Source organism: Enhydra lutris, unplaced genomic scaffold, assembly GCF_002288905.1.
Source record: "Enhydra lutris kenyoni isolate GAN:26980312 unplaced genomic scaffold, ASM228890v2 scaffoldscaffold46, whole genome shotgun sequence".
NCBI classification, from domain to species: Eukaryota; Metazoa; Chordata; class Mammalia; order Carnivora; family Mustelidae; genus Enhydra; species Enhydra lutris.
In genome coordinates, this window is record NW_019154130.1 from 15093521 (window position 1) to 15117477 (window position 23957).

The 23957-nt window shown below is 43.0% G+C and overlaps 1 protein-coding gene across 3 annotated transcripts in view; it reads left to right on the forward strand.

Moving 5' to 3' along the window:
- Positions 1 to 23882, forward strand: part of LOC111156555 (ring finger protein 10) — a 41631-nt gene extending 17749 nt beyond the window's left edge. Inside the window, exons 3-17 of one of the 3 annotated variants that reach the window (XM_022517535.1) lie at positions 3514 to 3713; positions 4884 to 4974; positions 7774 to 7958; positions 8039 to 8175; positions 11234 to 11394; positions 13045 to 13170; positions 13391 to 13667; positions 13881 to 14014; positions 15421 to 15538; positions 15775 to 15876; positions 17340 to 17495; positions 19459 to 19559; positions 22393 to 22450; positions 22546 to 22704; positions 23327 to 23882. In XM_022517535.1, coding sequence (XP_022373243.1) covers positions 3514 to 3713; positions 4884 to 4974; positions 7774 to 7958; positions 8039 to 8175; positions 11234 to 11394; positions 13045 to 13170; positions 13391 to 13667; positions 13881 to 14014; positions 15421 to 15538; positions 15775 to 15876; positions 17340 to 17495; positions 19459 to 19559; positions 22393 to 22450; positions 22546 to 22704; positions 23327 to 23403 — 2082 coding nt within the window. In that variant the 3' untranslated portion in view covers positions 23404 to 23882. Of the gene's footprint in view, positions 1 to 3513; positions 3714 to 4883; positions 4975 to 7773; positions 7959 to 8038; positions 8176 to 11233; positions 11395 to 13044; positions 13171 to 13390; positions 13668 to 13880; positions 14015 to 15420; positions 15539 to 15774; positions 15877 to 17339; positions 17496 to 19458; positions 19560 to 22033; positions 22451 to 22545; positions 22720 to 23326 lie in introns of those variants that run through there. The other 2 variants (XM_022517534.1, XR_002641217.1) reach the window with 2 other exon arrangements.
- Positions 23883 to 23957: the final 75 nt, after the last annotated feature.

The window sequence follows — 23957 nt, forward strand, 5'->3', positions numbered from 1 at the left end:
ATTAATCGGGGTTTTGCCAGGTGAGTACAGATGACAAAGAGAAGGGGTAAATGGACCATAGGATCTACTCCAAGTAAGGAAACAAAATTGTAGGGGTGGGTCGGATCACTGTTTTGGAGATCCCAGTGGGGCTGAAGAATTGTGGATTCAGGCCTGAAGGGAACAAGCTAGGAAAGGAGGGAGTTGTTGCTTGGATGTTGGAAGACATGTGATTGTTATCCTTAATGGTCTAGATGTAGAGCAGTGCTGTCCAGTAGAAATGCAGGCCAGTTATATAATTGAACCTTTTCTAGTTGCCACATTAAAAAAGTAAAGAAATGGTAAAATTAATTTTTATGTTTTTATCCAGTATAGCTAAAGTGGTATTTCATGTGTGGCACTGGCTAGTAGTTGTTGCTGTATAGGATGGCACAGATCTAGATGGTATGTCCTTGGGAACTGGGTGCCTGAGGTAGAGTGGAGGGCAAGCTAATTGGAGGAGGTGAGGGTCAAGGAACTGAGAAGTCAGTGTTTTGGAAGGATAATTTTTTTTTTTTTTAAAGATTTTATTTATTGGGGCACCTGGGTGGCTCAGTGGGTTAGAGCCTCTGCCTTCGGCTCAGGTCAGGATCTCAGGGTCCTGAGATCGAGCCCTGCATCGGGCTCTCTGCTCGGCGGGGAGCCCGCTTCCTCCTCTCTCTCTCTGCCTGCCTCTCTGCCTACTTGTGATCTGTCTCTCTCTCTCTCTCTCTGTCAAGTAAATAAATAAAATCTTAAAAAAAAAAAAAAGATTTTATTTATTTATCTGACAGAGATCACAAGTAGGCAGAGAGGCAGGCAGAGAGAGAGGAAGGGAAGCAGGCTCCTCGCTGAGCAGAGAGCCTGATGCGGGCTCGATTCCAGGACCCTGGAATTATGACCTGAGCCGACGGCAGAGGCATTAACTCACTGAGCCACCCAGGCGCCCCTGGAAGAATAATTTATCAGGAATTGTGATGGGCAGTATTGGAGAGGATGGCATTGGGCCAACTAGGATAACAAGGTGATGATAGAAGGTTGAAGGTGCAGAGGATTTTGCTGAGTGAGCACAAGCTCTTATGTAGGGTTGGGGCGTTGGGGGTAGAAGACTGATGAGGGAAAAGAAGAGGCACATGGAAATGAGCATCCAGGGGTTGAGAGACAACAGATGACTGGAAGTCCTGAGCTTCCTGTGGGGAGTTACATAAACAGTGGGAGGTGTTGTCTCCCGGGATCTTTTGTTGAGATGAAAGGAAATTGTTTATGGTTTGCCACTTAATTATAAGGGTCCTGTACTATGGTTTATATGCATTGGATATCTGAGGCCATATTGGTTGCTTCTGCAATGTAAGGTATTTTTCACCATATCCCTTTCTGTACTCTTTAGATTTTCTTTTTTTATGATTTTATTTATTTAGAGATTCAGCATGAGCAGGGGGAGGAGGAGAGGGAGAGGGAGAGTGAGTCTCAAGCAGACTCTGTGCCGAATGTGGAGCCTGAGTGGGGCTCCATCTCACAACCCTGAGATCATAACCTGAGCCAAAATCAGGAGTTGGATGCTTAACTGAGCCACCTGGGCACGCCTGTATTCTTCATGACGTGTAGGTGCTGTTTACTAATCTCTAAATTTGACTAAGTAACAAATGCCTTAAATTTGCTTTTCCTTTGACCTAGTAATTCCTATTATACATTCAGAAGAAATAATTGTACGTGGTCAAATATTTGTGCACAAAGATCTATCAAAAAATAGGTTTATCATAACATTATTTTGTTACAGAGGAGAAGCTATAAACAGTGTGTCCTACGTGGGGCATTATAGTATACTTATATGATGTAGTGGTATATAGCCGTTTAAAGTGACTATATGCTAATATGACTGACGTGGCAAAGTGTTTTTAACATCAGATGAGATACTGGGATTAGGAAATGGACTAGCTGGGGCATCGAGGTGGCTCTTTCGTCAAGTGTCTGCCTTTGGCTCAGGTCATGATCCCAAGGGTCCTGGGATCGAGCCCCACATCGGGCTCCCTGCTCGGTGGGAAGCCTGCTGTTCCCTCTCTCGCTGTATCTCTCTCTGTCAAATAAATAAGTAAAATCTTAAAAAAAAAAAAAAAAGAAGAAGAAGAAGAAAGAAAGGAATGCACTAGCTGACTTACAACAGGTATCTTCCATTTCAATTTGGGAATGTTAAGAGAGCCAAAAAAAGGGGCACCTGGATGGCTCAGTTGGCTAAGCGTCTTTCTGCAGCTCAGGTCATGATCCCAGGGTCCTGGGATTGAGCCCCACATCGGGCTCCTTGCTCAGTGGGGACCCTGTGTCTCCCTCTCCCTTTGCCTACTGCTTCTCCTGCTGTTCTCACTTGCTCTCTGTTAAAAAAATAAATGAAACCTTTTTAAAAAACTTATTTATCTTGGAGCGCCTGGGTGGCTCAGTGGGTTAAAGCCTCTGGCTTCGGCTCAGGTCATGGTCCCAGGGTCCTGGGATCGAGCCCCGCATAGGGCTCTCTGCTCAGCAGGGAGCCTGCTTCCTCCTCTCTCTCTGCCTGCCTCTCTGCCTACTTGTGATCTCTGTCTGTCAAACAAATAAAATCTTTAAAAAAAAAAAATTTATCTTTTTTTAATTTATCTTCTTAAAAAGATTTTATTTATTTATTTGAGAGAGAGAGAGAGCACAAGTAGGTAGAGCGGCAGGCAGAGGGAGAGGGAGAAGCAGGCTCTTTGCTGAGCGGGGAGCCCGATATGGGACTCTATCCCAGAACCCTGGGATCATGACCTGAGCCGAAGGCATCCGCTTAACCGACTGAGCCACCCAGGTGCCCAATAAAGAAAATCTTAAAAAACAAAAACAAAAACAAACTGAAAAAGCCCAACATGATTTCTTCCAACTTTGTGTGCAGTGGTATTTCTCCTATGTGATTTCTTACCACTTTCTAAACTGCTTCTGAATCTGCCGATTGGGTTTATTTCTGGACACAGAGGTAGTCTGCCTACATGTTCTAATTCCGCCAGTTTTAATTAACAACAAATAGCAGTGTGTGTCTTAGGAGGTCTCTGGCAGGATCCTGAAGCCCATGACCGTTAGCACCTGCCTGCGAGCCGCCTCCAGAGTATAGTTCCACAGACTGGCTTTTGCCAGAAACAAACCAAAGAACAGGTAGCTAGTAAGAGTGAAGGTGGAGGAGGCCTCTGGGACTGTCAAAAGATTAATCCAGTAAATAAATCTTTGTGCTTCAAGAGAGCTAGGAGTTCTGTTGGGTTTTGTCACTTAATGGTTAATTGCCTTTTCACAGGGCAGGCTGAGCAGTTGAAGTAATTGTATGTTCAAGGCTCTGGTCCCCCTCTTCACTCCCACCCATGTTTTGGTGGACTTTTTGTAATACCTTCTCCTAGGAAGATTGTTTACTTTAAGCCTGTGTTTCATTTAGTAAGCATTTTAAGCCATGTAGAAGGAGGGATTGTGCTAGTTTCTGCTATAAGTCAGTAATAATCTGAAATGCTTGATTCATTCTTGTTCTAGGTAGCAGAGGCTCAAAGGGCAGAGTTTAGCCCTGCCCAGTTCTCTGGTCCGAAGAAGATCAATTTGAACCACTTGTTGAATTTCACTTTTGAACCCCGTGGCCAGGCGGGTCACTTTGAAGGCGGTGGACATGGCAGCTGGGGAAAAAGGAACAAGTGGGGGCATAAGCCTTTTAACAAGGAACTCTTTTTACAGGCCAAGTGAGTATGTCAGCTCTTAGGAGGAAAGTGCAGTTGAGCCTCTGGGCAGTTGCTGGAGCTGAGAAGCAGCTTTTATTTTATTTCTTTTGAAGCAGCTTCTTTTATATTATTTCATGTAAAAATTTATTTATTTATTTGAGAGAGAGAGAGAGCACAAGCAGGGTGAGGGGCAGAGGGAGAAGCAGACCTCCCCTCTGAGCAGGGAGTCTGACACAGGGCTCCATCCCAGAACCCTGGGATCATGACCTGAGCCAAAGGCAGACGCTCAACTCATTGAGCTGCCCAGGTGCCCCAGCAGAAGCTTCTTTTAAATTGCTGTGGGAGAGAGGTAGAAAAGGATTTGATTTGGTTCTTTTTCTCCTCTCTCTCTCGTTTTGAGGGGGGTGGCAAGTGTTGAGAAACAACTTTTCAAGCGGATGTTATTGGTGCTTAAAAGAATATATTACTTAAATATATTAATAAATGCTAAAATTAAATAATGCTTTAGTGTCATGATGTAGTAAAAGTTTTCTTTTGAATTGGACCCAGATTTAAATCTTATTTTGGTAATTTGTACAAAATTTTATTTTGGTAATTAGGTAATTTGTTTATCCACTTTGAGACTCTGCTTCCTCCTATAAAGGAGGAAAGTGAATGACAGGGTTGGAGTGTTTGGCATATATTTGCTCAAATACTGATTGCCTTTTGTTTCCTTTTGTGTGTCATTAGTTATAATGTAAGATTTGACCTTGGATCTAGACTCAAGTAACTGGTTAGTACTTTATATAAATTGGTAATCAAATGATTGAGTGAGAATAGGCTTTCTCCTGCCTTGAAGATTAGCTGTGCGCCGGGGTTTCTTACAGGGTGGAAGGAAATCTGGCTTCCTGCTGATTGATGGAGCCATAGTCTGGGTTAATTTTAGCCCAAGGGAGGCCTACAGCAGCTTGGCTGGGCTTAGGAGCAGAAGAAACAGAGTTCATGGATTTAGACTCCCTACTTGCCAAGCTCTGGATTCCCTCCAGAGCCAGGGCTAAAAACTGAGGCTGAACTCCTAGTTCTATGCACAAACCATGGCTGCTAATGGCCTGTATTTGATTACTAAGTGAAGGAAGTAAATGACTTTTTGGGGATGGCATGTCAGTGGATTCTGACAGTCTGCCTTTTCCTTGTCTTTTTCCCTATTTCCAGCTGCCAATTTGTAGTATCTGAAGACCAAGACTACACAGTTCATTTTGCTGATCCTGATACCTTAGTCAACTGGGACTTTGTGGAACAAGTGGTGAGTAGCTCATCTAAGCGGGGGAGAGAACTAAAGAAATGGACCGTGGTGACACAGCAGCTGTTGGCTGGTTTCACTGTTGATACGTTTTTCTGCATGGCCGCACTGTAGACATTCCCCAGAGATCAGTGCTGGTTTCTCCTGGAGTTCGTTTTGTGCACTCCTGTTGGCTGGCCTGCAGGATTGGGAAATTAGAGGACTCTCATCTAAAAGGTATATAAAAGCAGTGCTATCTACAGCCTCTCCTGGGAAGAAGTAACTAGGGAAATAGATGAAGAACTCTGGTTACCCTCATGACCTAGAATGGGCTCATGGATATGGCTTCATTGGTAGCCATTTGTAGTAATCTGTTAGGCCTCAGTCTTGTGGCAGGTGAATGAGCCACTAGCTGCACTGCTGTCTAAGCCACTGCTGCATTTTGTTTTCTGTTGAAGTTGGGAGCTTTGGGTATTCTCTTGCTCTTAGCTTATAGAGATGTAGAATACTTTTCAAAACTAAAGGCCTCGGGGTGCCTGTGTGGCTCAGTGGGTGAAAGCCTCTGCCTTTGGCTTAGGTCATGATCCCAGGGTTCTGGGATCGAGCCCTGCTTCGGGCTCTCTCCTCAGCTGGCAGCCTGCTTCCCTTCCTCTCTCTCTGCCTGCCTCTCTGTGTACTTGTGATCTCTGTCTGTCAAGTAAATAAATAAAATCTTAAAAAAAAAAACAAAAAAAAACTAAAGGCCTCAAAGCCTGGCTTCCCATTAAGTATGAAAATTCATAAAATCATCAGAAAATGACGAGTCCAGGGGCGCCTGGGTGGCTCAGTCATTGGGTGTCTGCTTTTGGCTCGGGTCATGATCCTGGGGTTCTGGGATCGAGCCGCTTGGCAGGGAGCCTGCTTCTCCCTCTCTAGCTCCTCCTGCTTGTGTTCCCTCTCTTCCTATCTCTTTCTGTCAAATAAATAAAAATCTTAAAAAAAAAAAAAAAGAAGAAAATGACGAGTCCTATGAAGCCTAAGTTTTATATTCATTGGTTAAAAAAAAAAGAGAGGCATATAAAGTGAAAATCTCATTGACTTCTCTGTTTGAAAATTACTGGTACCTTACTTCTTGATCTTTTGTATGCCTTTGTGTATGTGTATATATCTTTTTTTTATAAATGGGATCATAGGGGTGCCTGGGTGACTCAGTTAAGTGTTTGCCTTCGGCTCAGGTCACGATCCCCAGGATCCTGGGATTGAGTCTGACATTGGGCTCCCTGCTAAGTGGGGAGCCTGCCTCTCCCACTTCCCCCTGCTTGTGTTCTCTCTTTCTAATAAGTAAATAAAATCTTTTAAAGAAAGTGGGATCATATATTGATTTCTGTCACTTATTTTATGTGTGTGTGTGTGTGTGTGTGTGTGTGTACACATACATATATATTTTTAAGATTTACTTACTGGGGCGTCTGGGTGGCTCAGTGGGTTAAAGCCTCTGCCTTCGGCTCAGGTCATAGTCCCAGGATTCTGGAATCGAGTCCCGCATCGGGTTCTCTGCTCAGTGGTGAGCCTGTTTCCTCTTCTCTCTGTCTCTCTGCCTGCCTCTCCACCTACTTGAGATCTCTGTCAAATAAATAAATAAATCTTAGGGACGCCTGGGTGGCTCAGTTGGTTAAGCCGCTGCCTTCGTCTCAGGTCATGATCCCAAGGTCCTGGAATCGAGTCCCGCATCGGGCTCCTTGCTTGGCAGGGAGCCTGCTTCTCTCGCTGCCTCTGCCTGCCTCTCTGCCTGCTTGTGTGTACTCTCTCTCTCTATCTCTGGCAAATAAATAAAATCTTTAAAAAACAAACAAACAAACAAAAATAAGATTTACTTACTGAGAGAAAGCATGCACACATGTGTGCACATGGCAGGGAGCGGGTTAGGGAGAAGGAGACAAGCAGACTCAATGCTGAGTGGGGAGCCTGATATAGGACTTGATCCCAGAATACTGAAATCATAACCGGAGTTGAAATCAAGAGTGTGGTGCTTATGGGGTGGCTCAGTTGGTTAAGTGACTGCTTTGGGTTGGGTTGTGATCCTGGAGTCCTGGGATCGAGTCCCTGCATCAGGCTGCCTGCTCAGTGGGGAGTCTGCTCTTGCCTCTGACCCTCCCCTGCCATGTGCTTTCTCTTTCTTATTCTCTCTTTCAAATAAATAAATACAGTCTTTAAAAAAAAAAAAAAAAAAAGTGGGATGTGTAACTGACTGAACCACCCAGGTGCCCCTTGTTATTATATTAAACCATTATTGTGGGTTCCTTAATGATATAAGTGTTATTATATACCTACTTTATTTATATTTATATTCATATACATGTATGTGCATTTTTAGAAAAAGATTTTATTTATTTATTTTTTTTAAAGATTTTATTTATTTATTTGACAGAAGAGATCACAAGTAGGTAGAGAGGCAGGCAGAGAGAGAGGGGGAAGCAGGCTCCCCGCCTAGCAGAGAGCCCGATGCAGGGCTCGATCCCAGGATCCTGGGATCATGACCCGAGCTGAAGGCAGAGGCTTCAACCCACTGTGCCACCCAGGCGCCCCAAAGATTTTATTTATTTATCTGACAGAGAGATCACAAGTAGGCAGAGAGGCAGATAGAGAGAGAGGGGGAAGCAGGCTATCCACTGAGCAGAGAGCCCGATGCGGGGCTTGATCCCAGGACCCTGAGATCATGACCTGAGCCGAAGGCAGTGGCTTAAACCACTGAGCCACCCAGGTGCCCCGGAGAGAAAGATTTTAACTTTGACAGCCCCATGTCAGTTTGAAAGCAGTGTAACTTGTGGCGTTATTTTGTTTCAGCGTATTTGTAGCCATGAAGTGCCATCTTGCCCAATATGCCTATATCCACCTACTGCAGCCAAGATAACCCGTTGTGGACACATCTTCTGCTGGGCATGCATTCTGCACTACCTTTCCCTGAGTGAGAAGACCTGGAGTAAATGTCCCATCTGTTACAGTTCTGTGCATAAGAAGGATCTCAAGAGGTGAGATGGAGACATTTAATAGATTAGATCCCCCATCTGCTGACTCCTTGCTCTTTTCCATCTAAATGTCCATGTTACAGTGTTGTTGCCACAGAGTCACGGCAGTATGTTGTTGGTGATACCATTACAATGCAGCTGATGAAGAGGGAGAAAGGGGTGTTGTTGGCTTTGCCCAAATCCAAATGGATGAATGTAGACCATCCTATTCATCTAGGAGGTGAGTTCTGTTAATTTAGGGGGCAAATAATTTTGGGTACATCCTTCAAGGCTATTGTGAGTATATCTTTCTGTTAGAAATTGAGCCTTTGAGCAGGCCATTTCTAGCATTTCCACATCAGTTTTAAGATTCTGGTAGGTTAGAGGGGAGCTTGCAGAGTGGCTTAACTCTCTGCAAGTTTCAGGTATGGCTCAGTTATATATTTTAACTTTTTTAAAGATTTGTCATTTATTTGAGAGAGCAGGAGAGAGTATGAGGAGAAGCAGGCTGTCCACTGAGCAGAGAGCCCAATGCAGGGCTCAGTCCTGGGACTCCAGGATCATGACCTGATCTGAAGGCAGCTGCTTAACTGACTGAGCCAGCCAAAGGCCCTCAGTTTTTCATTTTGTTGAAATAGTGGCTGGTCTTGAGGATTCCACAGTCAGCAGTCTGCGCACCTGTTGTCCAGGAACTCAGTAGTCTAGTAGAAGAGACATATGGTGGCCAAGCAATTAGAATAGAATATGAGAAGTACTCACAGTGGGGAATGTGCACAGGGTTTTATGTCCTGTATTCCATGCAGAAATGATTATTGATTAAAGTGGCATTTCAGTTTCTGGGCAAAAGATATTTCTCAATAAATAGTATCGAAACAGTTGACTCTCGTGGAAAAAAAAATTAGATCCCTGTCTCATACCATTCATAAAAATCAACTCCTCATGGATTAAGTAATTGAATTTTTAAAAATCTAAAATTTTTAAGAAAAAATATGGGACAGTATCTTTATAAATCCTCAGGTAGGGATGGATTTTTGAACCAGGATAAAACCATATAGATGTTATAAAAGAAAAGCTAAATAAATGTGATTTTATAAGAATGAAATCTGACAAGATTCCTTAAAGTCAACTGATGATAAACTAAGGGAAGATTTACACATTTTTAAATTAATTAACTAATTAGTTTAAAGATTTTGTCAGCGAGGGAGAGCAAGTATTCTATGAATTAGATTAACAAGCTGGGCTAAGCATGTGCAAAGCATTTTCCAGAAAGGCATATTGGAATCCTTCCCAAGAATTATAAGAGATTTAATTTTGCTAAGAGTTATGTAAATCAAAATGGCTATCAGATTGACACACATGAAAAAGAGAAAAAAACATTGGGAACACCAGGTTTCGCGGGGTGGGAGGAAAATGAGTTCTTGGTGGTCTTTTGATGGGAGAAGTTTGATAGTATTTAAAGTTTGATAGTATTTAAAGTATTTAAAGTGCACAGGGGCACTTGGCTGGCTCAGCTGGAGGAACGTGGCTACAATTGTGAATTTGAACCCCACATGGGGTGTAGAGGTTACTTAAACCCAGAAAACCCAAAACCTTTGATCCAGCATTTATACTTAAATATCATAAGGAAATTATTCGCACCAAGGAGCATGTATAAGGATTTTTTGTTACAATGTAATATAAGTTGACAATAAGCTAAATGTTCCATAAGGAATTTACTCAAAGTAGAGTGTATTATTCTGTGGAACACAATACAGAAGGTTAAAAATTAGGTCTCTGTGGGGGCGCCTGGGTGGCTCAGTGGCTTAAAGCCTCTGCCTTCGGCTCAGGTCATGGTCCAAGGGTCCTGGGATCGAGCCCCGCATCGGGCTCTCTGCTCAGCAGGGAGCCTGCTTCACTCTCTGTCTGCCCCTCTGCCTGCTTGTGATCTCTGTCAGATAAATGGATGAAATCTTAAAAAAAAAAAATTGGATCTCTGTATTAATATTTTGAAAGATTTTAGCATACGTTGGATGAAAAATGCAGAACAAAGCTTAGAGTTTATCATTTATGGAAAAAGCTTCCTTTCTTTAAATGAACATGGGTGGGGCGCCTAGGTGGCTCAGTGGGTTAAAGCCTCTGCCTTCGGCTCAGGTCATGATCCCAGAGTCCTGGGATCGAGTCCCCCATTGGGCTCTCTGCTCGGCAGGGAGCCTGCTTCCCCCTCTCTCTCTGCCTACCTGTAATCTCTGTCTGTCAAATAAATAAATAAAATCTTTAAAAAAAAAATGAACATGGGTATAAATGTATAGAAAAAGATTTGATGACTACATATTGAAATTTGTAAATGGTTATCTCTGGGTGGGTACTAGGATGGGAGGGTGGGGAAATGGTATTTCAAGGGTTTCTCAATAGATAATATTGTCTTGAACTTTTGGAAAAGTACAGAAAATATGGGAGAGGGAAGTTAAGGAAATAAATCCTCCATGATCCTTTTATGCAGAGGTACCCCAAAATTCTAGATTTTTTTTTCTGTGCATGTATACTTCTGCAAGATTAGGATTAAATTTTCTAGTTTGGTGTCTGCATTTTATTCATGTAATGTGAGTATTTCTACATGTTAGTAAATGTCCTCAGAAAACCATTTTTTTTTTTTTTTAAAGATTTTATTTATTTGACAGAGATCACAGGTAGGCAGAGAGGCAGGCAGAGAGAGGAAGGGAAGCAGGCTCCCTGCTGAGCAGAGAGTCTGACACAGGGCTCGATCCCAGGACCCCGGGATCATGACCTGAGCCAAAGGCAGAGGCTTTAACCCACTGAGCCACCCAGGCGCCCCTCAGAAAACCATTTTTATTAAAAAAAATTTTTTTAAAGCTTATTTTTAAGTAATCTCTATATCCAGCATGGGGCTCAAATGCGCGGAGATTAAGAGTCGTGTGCTCTCCCAATTGAGCCAGCCAGGTGCTCCCAGAAAACCATTTTTAATGTCTGCAAAATTCCCTTCAGTGAATATGTCATCATGTCATTATTTCTGTATTATTGGACATACTGGTTGGTTGTATTTTTGGTATTATAGATGTAATTATTGAATATTGTTTGGCTAAATTTTTTTTTAACTGCATTTTTTGTTTTCTTAGATTGCTTATAAAAATGGGGTCAGAGTTAGAAACCTTGTATTAAGGTCATTATTAAATTGGTTTTAGAAAATTATGCTAAATTACTTCCATCTTTACAACAAAGGTATATGTAAAAGTTGCTGTGTAGCCAGGCGATTGCAAAGCTTTGAGTGTTGCATTTTTGTGATCTTGCTGGTTTTCCTGTAGATGAACAGCACAGCCAGTACTCCAAGTTGCTGCTGGCCTCTAAGGAGCAGGTGCTGCACCGGGTAGTTCAGGAAGAGAAGGTAGCTCTAGAGCAGCAGCTGGCAGAGGAGCAGCACACTCCCGAGTCCTGCTTTATTGAGGCAGCTATCCAGGAGCTCAAGGTAAGCTGATGCCCTGGAAACAAGGTAAGGTGGTGGGGATAAGTTACCTCAGCCCCACATTTAAGATAATGAACAGGGAAATGCTAAAAAAGACAGTTTGCTTTGGGATTTGGTGATGGGAGGGAAGGGCTGACCTAGTGGGTTTTTTTGTGTGTGTGTTTTTTGGGGTGGTACCTTGTGTTTTTTTTTTGTTTTTTTTTTTTAAGCTTTTTTAAAAAACATTTTATTTATTAGGGAGAGAGAATGAGAGGCATGAGGGTTAGAGGGAGAAGCAGATTCCCCACTGAGTAGGGAGCCCAATGTGGGACTCATCCTGGGATTCCAGGATCATGACCTGAGCTGAAAGCAGTTGCTTAACCAACTGAGCCGCCTAGGTACCCGGTATCTAGTTGTTTGTAAAGTGCTCTCTGGAGCTGAAAGGAAGAAGTTAAAATGATCTTGGAGTTAATTGAGCCACTGAAGTCTCTTTGATTAACTACGTTCTGAGTTAAGCAAGGTAGGCTTTTTTTTTCCCCCTAAAAAAACACTTGGATTTTTTTTAGAGGTGTTTTATTTGAGGGACATTTTGCAGAAAGTAGTATGGCCTATGTAGCAAGGCTTAAGAGTGCCTGCTGAGGATTTGGAGCAACAGGAATTCCCCAGATACAGAAGTTGCTAAGCTCTGTACCCTTTAATAGGCATCAGAATCCCTGGTTGTTGGGCTCCACCCTGGGAGGTGGAGTCTGTCAATTCTGGGCTAAGTGGGCTTAATAATTTGCATTATCATGAGTTCCAGGGTGTTTTTGATTTTGTTCATCCTCAGACCATATTTTGAGAATTACAGATCTTAATTAGACCAATGAAAGCCCTTGTTTATTGAGTGATTGGCATGTGACAGGCCCTATGTGATGGTACTGTATTTACATTTATCTTACTTAAGTGTCCTGGTGTGATAGATACGACTCTCCCCCTTCATGGATGAGGAAATGGAGTCATGGTTTAAGTAAGGTAATTTACTTGAGGACATATAACTAAAAAGAGGTGAAGCTGGAATTCCTGTCTTTCCTGAGTCGTCCTTTAGCAGGGTACTGTGTATTTCATTTGGTTTTTTTTCCCCCTATAATGCAGAGTATTTGTTCTAATGCATTTCGGACAAGAAAAACTATATAGAAGTAGAGCTGTCCAGGTTTAGGTGGGGGTTGGCCAAACCCCTGCCTCTTGCACTGGGGCTTTCGAAGTGTAGCTTGTAAACACAAGAAGACTAGTTCTGTGTTCTTGGATTTTTGTTCGGAAGCTTTTGTGTAGTGTTGTCATTGTGACTGCCACAGATTCTAAGCAGAATACCATCCCATTTGGGTACCAAGTGCTTTTTGCTTCCTGTTTCCTTTGAAGAATGAGGATTTTAAGTACTTGAAATCCAGGCACCCCTGGCAATTACGTTTTAAGACCAAGATTGAAAATAGCCAAAATAATCAAAATATATAGGACTAGATGAAAGGAATGGTGTGGAGAAAAAGCCACAGTGGGGATGGGAGCAATGGGAGCACTATTCCCATTGGGTCTTGTTGCCTTTTAACTTACGCTCCTGTTGGGAGGGTCCATTTTAAGCCTTTGCTAAACTCAGTGTTTCTGGAAACTTCGCTTTCTCTGGTCTTCTCTCTGGCGGTCTAGACTCGGGAAGAAGCTCTGTCAGGATTGACCGAAGGCAGAAGGGAGGTCCCTGGTGTTGTACCTGCTCTGGAACAACTGGTGCTGATGGCTCCCTTGGCGAAGGAGTCCGTTTTTCAACCCAGGAAGGTTAGTGTGTCCTTGTTAGAGGCTAAATGGCTGCTCTTCTTCAATGTTGCTGTTTAGGTGGCAGGTGCTGGACTTTGTGGGGAGAGGGGGGGCTGTGAGTATTTTCTGTGTGCTTATTAGTTCTTCACCCAGGGATGTTAAGTCAGTGACAGCTAAGGAAAACATCCGGAGAATTTGGTTCCGGTGCCTCCCTTGCCACATAAACTTTCTTTTGATATAGAATTTGTCCCAACAGGGTGTACTAGAGTATCTGTCTGCTTTTGATGAAGAGACCACCGAAGTTTGTTCTCTGGGCTCTCCTCATCCTCTTGCTCTCCCTCTGGTGGAGGAAGAGGAAGCAGTGTCTGAACCAGAGCCTGAGGCCTGTGATGACTCAGAGTTAGCAGATGACAGTCTGGGAGAGGGGACCATTTGTACTGAGTCCAGCCAGCAGGAACCCATCACCAAGCCAGGCTTTACACATCTGAGCAGCTCTCCTTGTTACTACTTTTATCAAGGTGAGTGTCCCTGAGAGGAGGGCTGGGTTGCCAAGGAGAGGTTACAGCGAGGTGACTTGTCCTCTTAGCAGAAGGAGGTATTGCTGCTAGTTGTGGGTGCTTGGGTCTATTGTGCCTTTGGCTTTGGGGAGGGAGAGGCAGGCCTAGCTGTGTGGGGGGCCCTCTCTTGAGGACCCGCCAAGATTGCTGTGTGAGAGAGCCTCTTGTCTTCAGCGGAGGACGGGCAGCACATGTTCCTGCATCCTGTGAACGTGCGCTGCCTTGTGCGGGAGTACGGCAGCCTGGAGCAGAGCCCGGAGAAGATCTCAGCGGTAGTGGTGGAGATTGCCGGCTACTCCATGTCCGAGGTAAGGTCCGACCTGCCCCGAGGGTTACGGTTCTGGGGTGCCATCAGAATGGTCTCTTTGACATGGGCCTAGCCAGCCCATGCATCCAATCCTTCAAGGATCATAGCTTTTATAAGTCTGTTTTTGTCACTGATGATTGTCCCCGCAAAGTTTTTAGAGATTAAACGGTGCTCCCTTACCATATTGGGTTTCTGGTAGTCACTACTGCTCTCTGCTCAACAGGTTCATTTATTGTGGTTTGGGAATATAGATGTCTCTCACTTTCATTCAAGATGATTTTGTTTTTATCTTTTTCCTTATGGCTTGGGAAAAATGTCCAAGGAATCGAAAAGTTCTTGGGAGCTCTACACTAGGTTATACAAGCTTGAAACACATTTCTTTTTTAAGATTTTTAAAAAATTTTTATTTATTTGACAGAGATCACAAGTAGGCAGAGAGGCAGGCAGAGAGAGAGGGGGGAAGCAGGCTCCCCGCTGAGCAGAGAGCCCAATGCGGGGCTCAATCCCAGACCCTGGGATCATGACCTGAGCCACCCAGGTGCCCCTTGAAACACATTTTTGGCTCAGCAGTCACCTGTTAATTATTGTCTGATAATTTACATATGTGTTTTTACCATTTGAGAGTTACCTCTGTGTTGATCACAAATTTGTTACAAGCCTCAAAATAAGAGACTCATTGAGTACCATAAACTTTCCATCAAACATGCAGAAAATGGGGGTGCCTGGGTGGCGTGGCTCAGTGGGTTAAAGCCTCTGCCTTCAGCTCAGGTCATGATTCCAGGGTCCTGGAATCAAGCCCCGCATTGGGCTCTCTGCTCAGCAGGGAGCCTGCTTCCTCCTCTCTCTCTCTGCCTGCCTCTCTGCCTACTTGTGATCTCTGTCAAATAAGTAAATAAAAATCTTAAAAAAAAATAAAAATAAAAATAAACATGCAGAAAATGAAAAGAAAAATTGATGGCCTTCATTTTTTTTTACTATTTCAGGCCAAGCTTTATTAGTAGGGAAATCTGATTTATTTGCCTTCCCAGTTACCATTAATTCTGTCCATGGATTCTAGGTTTTTTGCCATCCAATACTCTTTAACTCCCCTTGTTCTCCCCCCCGCCCCACCTGCTTAGTTGTGGGCCCCAGAAAATCAGAAATAGCTGATCAGCTTTAGATTATTTATTACCAGGCTCAGTTTATTCATTTGCAGCACAAACCTAAACACTGCTTTTGGTTGCTCATTCTACCTTACTGAATGTTGACCGTTTCTGTTTGGCTTTGTCAAATGGTGATAACTTGAGTACTGCTTTTTGAACCCCAGTGCTGTATGTGAGTGTGCATACTTTTGGCTGTCTGGGGTGGGAACCTCTGCTCTGAGTCTGGCTCGCTGTCAGTTGAGTTTTGGTCCCTTTTGCATGGTAGGATGTTCGACAGCGCCATAGATACCTTTCTCACCTGCCGCTCACCTGTGAGTTCAGTATCTGTGAATTGGCTCTGCAGCCTCCTGTGGTCTCTAAGGAAACCCTAGAGATATTTTCAGGTAAGAATGCACCCACTCTGCTTCTCTTCAGAGTGGAGTTCAGGGGTTCTTCTGACTGGAAACCCGGGGTGGGAGGAATTAAGGAGCTCCATCATGAGCCTCCATACCTCCAGAAACACTCCATCCGTTCATCCAGTTGGCTGTCTCCTTATGTGGCCTTAGCTACTAGACACCTGGGAGGAGTTAATGGCCAGGTTTTCTTCGGTCTACCTCCTCACCATCTGACCAACCTACAGATGACATTGAGAAGAGGAAGCGTCAGCGCCAGAAGAAGGCTCGGGAGGAACGCCGCCGGGAGCGAAGGATTGAGATGGAGGAGAACAAGAAACAGGGCAAGTGTAAGTTCAGGAGCTCCCATGGTTGACTAGTACAGCTGTGCATCATCGGAGAGAGACTCAGTGCTTGGGCCCAGGACCTAGACTGCTTGGTTCACATCTTAGTCCTGCCACATGTTTTCAGCTCTTAAATGTGAATCATGAGGGTACCTCCTTCATAGGCTTATTTGAGAATTAAGTGGGTTAATTCGAGTCAAAGCTCATAGCTCTTAATAAGGGATGAGATTAAATTCATCCTTGGCATAGTGGGTGAAAAAATATGTTCTGGGAAGAGAATTGGAAATCTGAATTTGGTGGATAATTGTCTCCTGTGCATTCTAGATGGAACATTAATCCCACCTTTGTATTAAAGGGACATCTGTACCTAGCTTAGCATGTCTCCCAAGGGGGTCTGACAGAGTAGAAACCTTGACAAACTAGGAAATACTTGCAGGAGGTTAGATTTTCATACCAGTAAGTGCAGAGCCTTTTGATCTGCCGCTCCAACGTAAGCTTCATTGAACCCAGGAGAGTAGTGTGACATGAGGGCCTGCTTATCCTCCAGGAAGCAAAGAACTGAGTCCTCAGCTCGGGAAAGGACTTCACTGTTTTTGACTACATACAGTATGGTAAACACACATTTTACTTCTTTGAGGCACCTGGGTGGCTCGATTAATTAAGTGTCTGCCTTCAGCTTAGTTCATGATCTTGGGGTCCTGGGATTGAGTCCCACTTCGGGCTCCCTGCTTGGTGGGGAGTCTGCTTCTCCCTCTCCTTCTGCCTCTCTCCCCTGCTTATGTTCTCTCTGTCTCAAATGAATAAATTAAGAAAAATCTTAAAAATTTTTTTCCATTTCCTTTTTTTACTTCTTAAACTTGAATAACTAGGATAATACTGGGGTTCCAGTGTTATATAGCTGTATGGCACATTTCCCAAATGTTTGAACAACTGGTGTTTCAGGAATGAGCTTTTTCTGGTTTGCTTTTTTTTAAATTATGGAAATATTCAAAGATAAGTATATAGAGTAATATGGTTAAGCTGTATGTCTATCACCTGGCTTCAGATAGGAATAGTAAGAACAAAGAGTTTATTTATTTATTTATTTTTATTAAAAAAATTTTTTTTAAAGATTTACGTATTTCAGTGAGAGAGGAGTACATGCACGGGAAAGTGGCGTCGGGGGAGAGGAAGGGGGAGATAGAGGGGGCAGGGCAGAGGGAGAGAATCCCCAAGCAGACTCTCCCCTATGAGGGGAGAGCCCACAGGGGGTCTTGATCTCAGGACCCAGGAGATTAAGACCTGAGCTAAAATCAAGAGTCAGACGGTTAAGCCACTGAACCACCTAGGTGTCCCAAAATTGGGGTTTTAAAGCTGTTTACATCCCTTTTTTTTAAAGACCCTTGGGGGATTCATACTGACTGTCCTCAACTGTTGGAAAAGATTTGAGGAATATTCTAAATGGGTCTACCATTCTCTTTTCTTTGCAGACCCAGAAGTCCACATTCCCCTAGAGAATCTACAGCAGTTTCCTGCCTTCAATTCCTATACCTGCACCTCCGATTCTGCTTTGGGTCCCACCAGCACCGAGGGCCATGGTGCCCTCTCCCTTTCTTCTCTTAGCAGAAGTCCAGGTTCCCAAGCAGGTAAATGAGTTGGGGTTTAAAGAATGAAGTTAGCCATCAGCCACAGACCTTAAAGCAAAGTCCTGGTATCTGAATGTACAACTCTGACCTACTCAGCGTGGTGGGATCTTTAGGTGACTAACATTACTTTGGGTAGTTAATATATTTCTGAGATATGTCAGATTTTACCATTTGATCCACCTTTCGCGTTTGCGCTACTGACTGCTTTGTACCCAGCTGTCTTCTGAAAATCTCAGAACCTCAAGATAGTTCATAGGGCGGAACAGTTAAACTTAGATTCTTCCCTGTGACCCATCTGTTTTATTTCTAGTTTGTACCTGTGATAAAATCCCCTTGTATGCTTAAGCATCTTTGTACATGTCTCTGTTGTAGCACTGGTTATAATGGGGGGGGGCAGGGGAAGCCTATGAAATCTGCTGTTAAGGTAAGGGCTGAATTGTAGAGCATTTATATTATGAAATACTTTATACCTATTGAAGAGGGGAGTAGCTGTCTTCATGAACTAATGTGTGGACCTTTAAGATGAAAGGACATCGTCGAATAAGACGAAATATGATACCACTTGTGGGTTTTACTTTTTTTTTTTTTTACTTATTTTTTTAAGTAGGCTCCATGCCGGATGTGGGGTTTGAACTCATGACCCTGAGATATAGTTGTATTCTCTTCCAACTGAGCTAGCCAGGCACCCCACATTTGTGGATTTTAAAAAAAGAACATAAAAACAGCATTACGTTGTAGGTTCATATATCTGAACGTGTAGAAAAATACTGAGATGATTACATAATCAAACTGGTAATGGTGTTTTACTCTAGGGAGTGAGGTCAGTATTTAGAGGTTGTTCAGAGGCTTTTGCCTTTTAAAAATACTTTTTTAGAGAGAGAATGTATTAATGTATTATCAAGTTAAACATTTAAGAGTTAATCATAATTTTGTTTCAAAGAGCTATCTTTTCTGATCGTCCTCCTGAATGGTAGTTTTTGATAATTAAAATTTCTTGCCAGCCATTTTAATAAAATGTCCAAAGCAGAGTATTTAAAGCTCTTGGTGATTCTCTTGTGATCATTTGCCTGTCACTCTGCAGATTAGAAGCGTGAGGCTAAGGCAGGGGCTTAGTGACAGGAATGTGACAGAAACCTGCATTGTGACCATTATGCTCTTTAGTTTAAGAAGAGAGCTGCTATACAGAGCACTATGGCAGAACATCGACCACATTATCTGTGATACAAAAACTGTGTTTGTGTATGTGTTTTCATCATACTAGCCTTTCTGAGGAATGGGCTTTAATGTCCTGAGGAAGAGCAGTTGGATGGTGCTAGGAATGAGCATACTGAATGGCCCTGGCTGACTGCGGGAGGGTCTGCTACCTGGAGAGTGACTAGGCCCTTCCCTCCCAGTAGTGATCAGGACAGTGGGTAGACCTGTGGGAATTGCTCACCTCTAGGTCAATAAGGATGGAGAAGACTATTATCTAGGGCTTATGAAGGAAAAGCTTGGATCTTCATACTGGATTTTGTTCATGTATGTGTATTTTGGATTCTAACAATATTCCCAGGTCAGAGACATCTGGCTGGACCATAAAGGCTGACCTGATTACATTTTATCTTTTCCTTGGAACTTTTTCATTCACATAAAACTAGTCCATAACAGTCCCCAATACCTAGGCCTGGAGAGTCAGCTGCTTTGGAAAGGGTTTTTCTTAGTGTGGGAACAGATTCTGCCATGCTTTCTAGTATTACTGTGAGTACTCAGCTTTTTTCTCCCTGGATCACTAGTGTGAATAGTGGGGCCATGTTCTTGACTTTATAAGAACACAGCAAGAGTGGTAATTGGATCAGGTTCGCTTTTAGAGGTGGGGCTGGTAATTATCCAGACCTGATTCAGGGTTCATCTTTTCTCTCTTGTTAAGAATAGACTAGCTCTTTGGAGTTTAACTTACATAATCAGGTCTCTGGTTTCCTTTCAGACTTTTTGCTGACCCCTCTGTCACCTACTGCGAGTCAGGGCAGTCCTTCATTCTGCGTTGGGAGTCTGGAAGAAGACTCTCCCTTCCCTTCCTTTGCCCAGGTAAATCTTTTGCTTCTATTGTAAAACAGCCCAAGGATATCTAACATGAACTCTGCTGCTTGTTCTTTCTGGAAATCTTTCCGTTGGAGGAGGAGACTTACAGGCTAATGTTGCATGGATGGTAATAGTCATGGAAAACTTTTTTAAGAGGAAATCTGTTGGATTTAGTCTCAGATGTTACTGTATAGACTTACCAAGGAAAGAGACCAAGAGTAGCTGAGGGAGAATCAGAGCTTCAGTTACTTAACAAATCATTAGATACTTGGGTAATGAGCACTGTTGTAGGGGCTGGGGAGACATCAATCAATTTTAGCTGGTCCCTAGTTCTAGGACCTTGGATTTAGGTAGTGTGTATCTATTACATATAGTAAACCATTCCTCTTCACTTTGGGAAGGGAGAGGTTGTGGTTATCCTATAACTAGCCAGACCAGCTTTCTTAGGCAGGTGGGTTAGAGGAACACTAGGCTAGTGACCCTTGTTGTCAGATCTTTTTTTCCCCCCAGTAATTGAAGTATTTTTATTTTATGTACAACGAGTTAACATTAAGATAGGTCTCTTGGAGGGCCCATTCAAGAAAGTTCACTGAATCCAATTTACTGAAGCCTGTATCCTTCCCGTACTTATGGAAACACTGGTGGCACATACTTGAGGCCCTACTTCCGGATCTCAGACCGTGTGGGTTTGAGCAGACACAGCTTGCTCTCTCAGATGCAACGAGGCAAAAGGATGTCAGATGACTTTTTTAATCTTTAAAAACAACAAACCAACACTCAGCATTCCTGCATTGAGATAACTATTGAGATAACTAAGTTAAGATGGACGGACTGCTTGCCAAGCACCCCCATTAGAAGTTAGTGTTAACTTTTTTAGGGCTAGTTTGGAATCATTAGCTTAATAGTTCTTTAGAGCAGGTGATAATGGATGTTTCTCACAACAAATGGCAGCGCGTGTTGAGAAATAAGCAGGAATTGGACTTTGGTAAGGAGAGTCCTGAAGTCAAGGAGAGAGAAATAATTGAGAGCAATCCCGAACATTAACTGGTAGGCTTCAGAAGTGATGATTATGCAAGTGGCTCCCAGGAGTTATGTCAGATGCTTAAGTTTGTTGTTGTTGTTTTTGTTTTAGTTGTTTTTTTTTTTTTTAACTAGGTTTTATTGCTTTTGCTTTTTTTCAGAATTAAATGGTGAACAACTTCAAACTTCAATGTGTTGAAGGAATAGCATAACGAACGCTTTTACCTTTCATCTGTGTTCACCAGTTGTTAGCATTTTGCTGTGTTTGCTTTCTCTTTTTACTGTTTTACTATGTTGAAAATCAGTTACAGACCTCATGAATGACAGTTTACCACCGAATATAAGTGGCCCCACAAATGACATTCTTCTGTATAAGCACAGTTGTCATGATCACATCAAAGAAATTCAGCTAACTGAATATCTCATGGAGTATGTCTCAAGGGTCCTGTATTGTTTTCAGTCACGTCCAAAGATTGCTCATTGCATGTATTTGTCAAGTCTCTTTAGTGTCCTTTGATCTGCAACAGTTTCTCTAGCCTCTCTCTTTTTTGTTTTGTTTTCTTCCCACGGCATGGATATTTGTGAAGCATCCAGGCCAGCTGTTGTATATAGAGTCCTAGAGTTTGGATTTGTTGGTTTCTTTTTTCGTAAGTAGGTTCAGGTTAAACATTTAAACATTTCTGGCAAGAATAAAACATAGGTGGTACGTATTTTAATGACCTTTGAAGAGTAAGGTGGTTCAGATGTCTTACTATTTGGAGTCCAAACTCCCAGGGACCAACAGAAAAGATCATCAAAGTGGTACATGATAAAGAAAGGTTATTCAGTGAAATCAACTTCTGCCAGCCCAACTCCATTTGAATAATACTGTACCGCACTTTGGGACACATACTTTAGGACAAGACATTCCTATTTGAATCTTGTGGGGCTTGTCTCCTGGTATTTTTCCAGGAATAAAATTCCCCTTGCTTTGGGCACCTGGGTGGCTCAGCGGGTTAAGCCTCTGCCTTCTGCTCAGGTCATGATCTCAGGGTCCTGGGATTGAGGCCCGCATTAAGCTCTTGTGACCTCTATCAAATAAATAAACAAAAGCTTAAAAAAAACCCCAAATTCCCCCTGCTTTGAGCATAGCATGTCGCAGATGGGACTCACACTGGCCCTTGATAATTAAGAAACTGGCCTTGGCCAGACAAGATGAAAGAGTTCTCCATTCAGGGGCAGGAGGAATTGTTCTGATTTTACTGTACATGGAGGCTGGATCTAAAATTTTATAATTAAGGAGCTATTGGAAAAGCAAAGACTGAAGGGTAATTAAAGCTGTTGGGGCAGTTGCAGGATAAAGTTAAATTTATTAAACTGGTTTTCTTAGCCTTTAGTAACTGGAATTCGATAGCCAGGTGGTTCATTTTGAAATTGGAGGGTACTGCACACTGCTTATTCCAGGAGGTTTATGTTTTTAGGAGTCCCAAGAAGAGCGGGAAAACTTACCAGAACAAGAGAATCACACAAAAGTCAGGATTGTCAACTTGAGAGTCTGAGTAAGAACCTTTTGTGCTGTCATGCACTATTCTTCAACCTTTTTCTAAGGAATAAAACAGGCTTTGGTCTTCCACCTTGGGAATTTGACTGCTAGTTCTGCTGGTCAGGATATAGAGAACATGACCAAAATAGTGCATTGAGGAAAGAAGTACCTGGAAAATCCTTTTTTCCCAAAGGTGATAGTTCTTTGACCTTCTAGCTAGTTAGTGTCGACACAAGTCTGGAAGAGAAATTGGACTGGTTACTTAAATTCTTTTCTCTCCTCTTTCCCTCTTGGCAGATGCTGAGGGTTGGAAAGGCAAAAGCAGATGTGTGGCCCAAAACTGCTCCCAAAAAAGGTGAGAATGACCTTCTGGTGGAGGGGAATTTGGTCCCTTTCAGAAAGTCAAAGTCTCTAGAATCGTCTCTAAAATTCTAACACGGTATTTTATAGATGAAAACAGCTTAGTTCCTCCTGCTCCTGTGGACAGCGATGGGGAGAGTGATAACTCAGACCGTGTTCCTGTGCCCAGTTTCCAAAACTCCTTCAGCCAAGCTATTGAAGCAGCCTTCATGAAACTGGACACACCAGCTTCTTCAGATCCCCTCTCTGGTAAAGGCAAAGAAGTGTGTGCTCAGTACAGGGCTGTCATTCCCACCTGGATCTAGTGGTGGACATCACTAATTAGGCTCTTTCCTCTGAGCCTGTAGGGTCACATGCTAGTGTCAGCTAACAGTCCCTTTGGTATGTCAGATAGGACCTTTTTGCCACCCCACATTAATTCTTGAGGCCTGGATGTGAAATTCTGAGACGGTCTTTATTTTTTCCCTTCTAAGACATAGTGGAGAGGAGATTTTAGAATCCTGTTTGGTAGAGGGTGGCTAATAGTTGGGAGAAGTCAGGCTTGAAGGCCACACCACTCTGGCTATTCAGTGAGACAAGAACATTAGCATTTAGGGTGTGTCTTCTCTGTGCTTAGCATTGTGCTCATTTTATTCTCCCGACGACTATATTAAATGGGTAGAACGATCACGGGTAGAGCAGATGAAGAAATGGGTCTAGGGACGTAAAGGGACTTGACGAGGATCTGCAGCGTGCAGGGACTGGTATCTGGGCCCAGGCAGTCCTCACCCTCAAACCTTAGCTGCCACTCTGGACTCTCAGGAGTGAAAACTGGCTGGGGGCAAGGGGATAACGTTCAAAGCTAAATAAGCTCTTTCTTGTTTCCATTTAGAAGACAAAGGAGGAAAGAAAAGAAAAAAACAGAAACAAAAGCTCCTGTTCAGCACCTCAGTCGTCCACACCAAGTGACATGACTGGCTCACTACTGGCTCGTTACCTTCTCCATCTGGTTTTCTTTCTTCTGTGCTTTTGTTTTGCTGCTGTAATTTTTAAGTATTTGAGTTTGAACAGATTAGCTCTGGGGGGAGGGGGTTTCCACAGCGTGAGGGGGAACCAAGAAAATTTTAAATACAGTGTATTTTCCAGCTTCCCGTCTTTACACCAAAATAAAGTATTGACACTCTCAAGAGATCTCTTCCTGCCAAGATTTTTAGTTTGTTACCAGGGTTATTCTTTTGGACCTATGTATAATTAGTTTTTCTCAACCCAAGTAAGTTTGAGTCCCTTCACCATCCCTTGGAGCAGCCCGCACCCCACTGCTCTGCTGACGCGTCAGGGCATCATGGTTTCAACACACACTCAGCACGTCTTTTAAAAATAGAGCCTTTCCTGTCTAGTTTTCCTCTTGTTAAAAAAACAGAGGATGGGAATAAAATGGATTTAGGACACCCAGCTTGAACTGCAGTTTTTCTTCTGAGACATGGCCAGGATGCGCCTGCTTACCTAGGTGCTAGAGGGTTTTA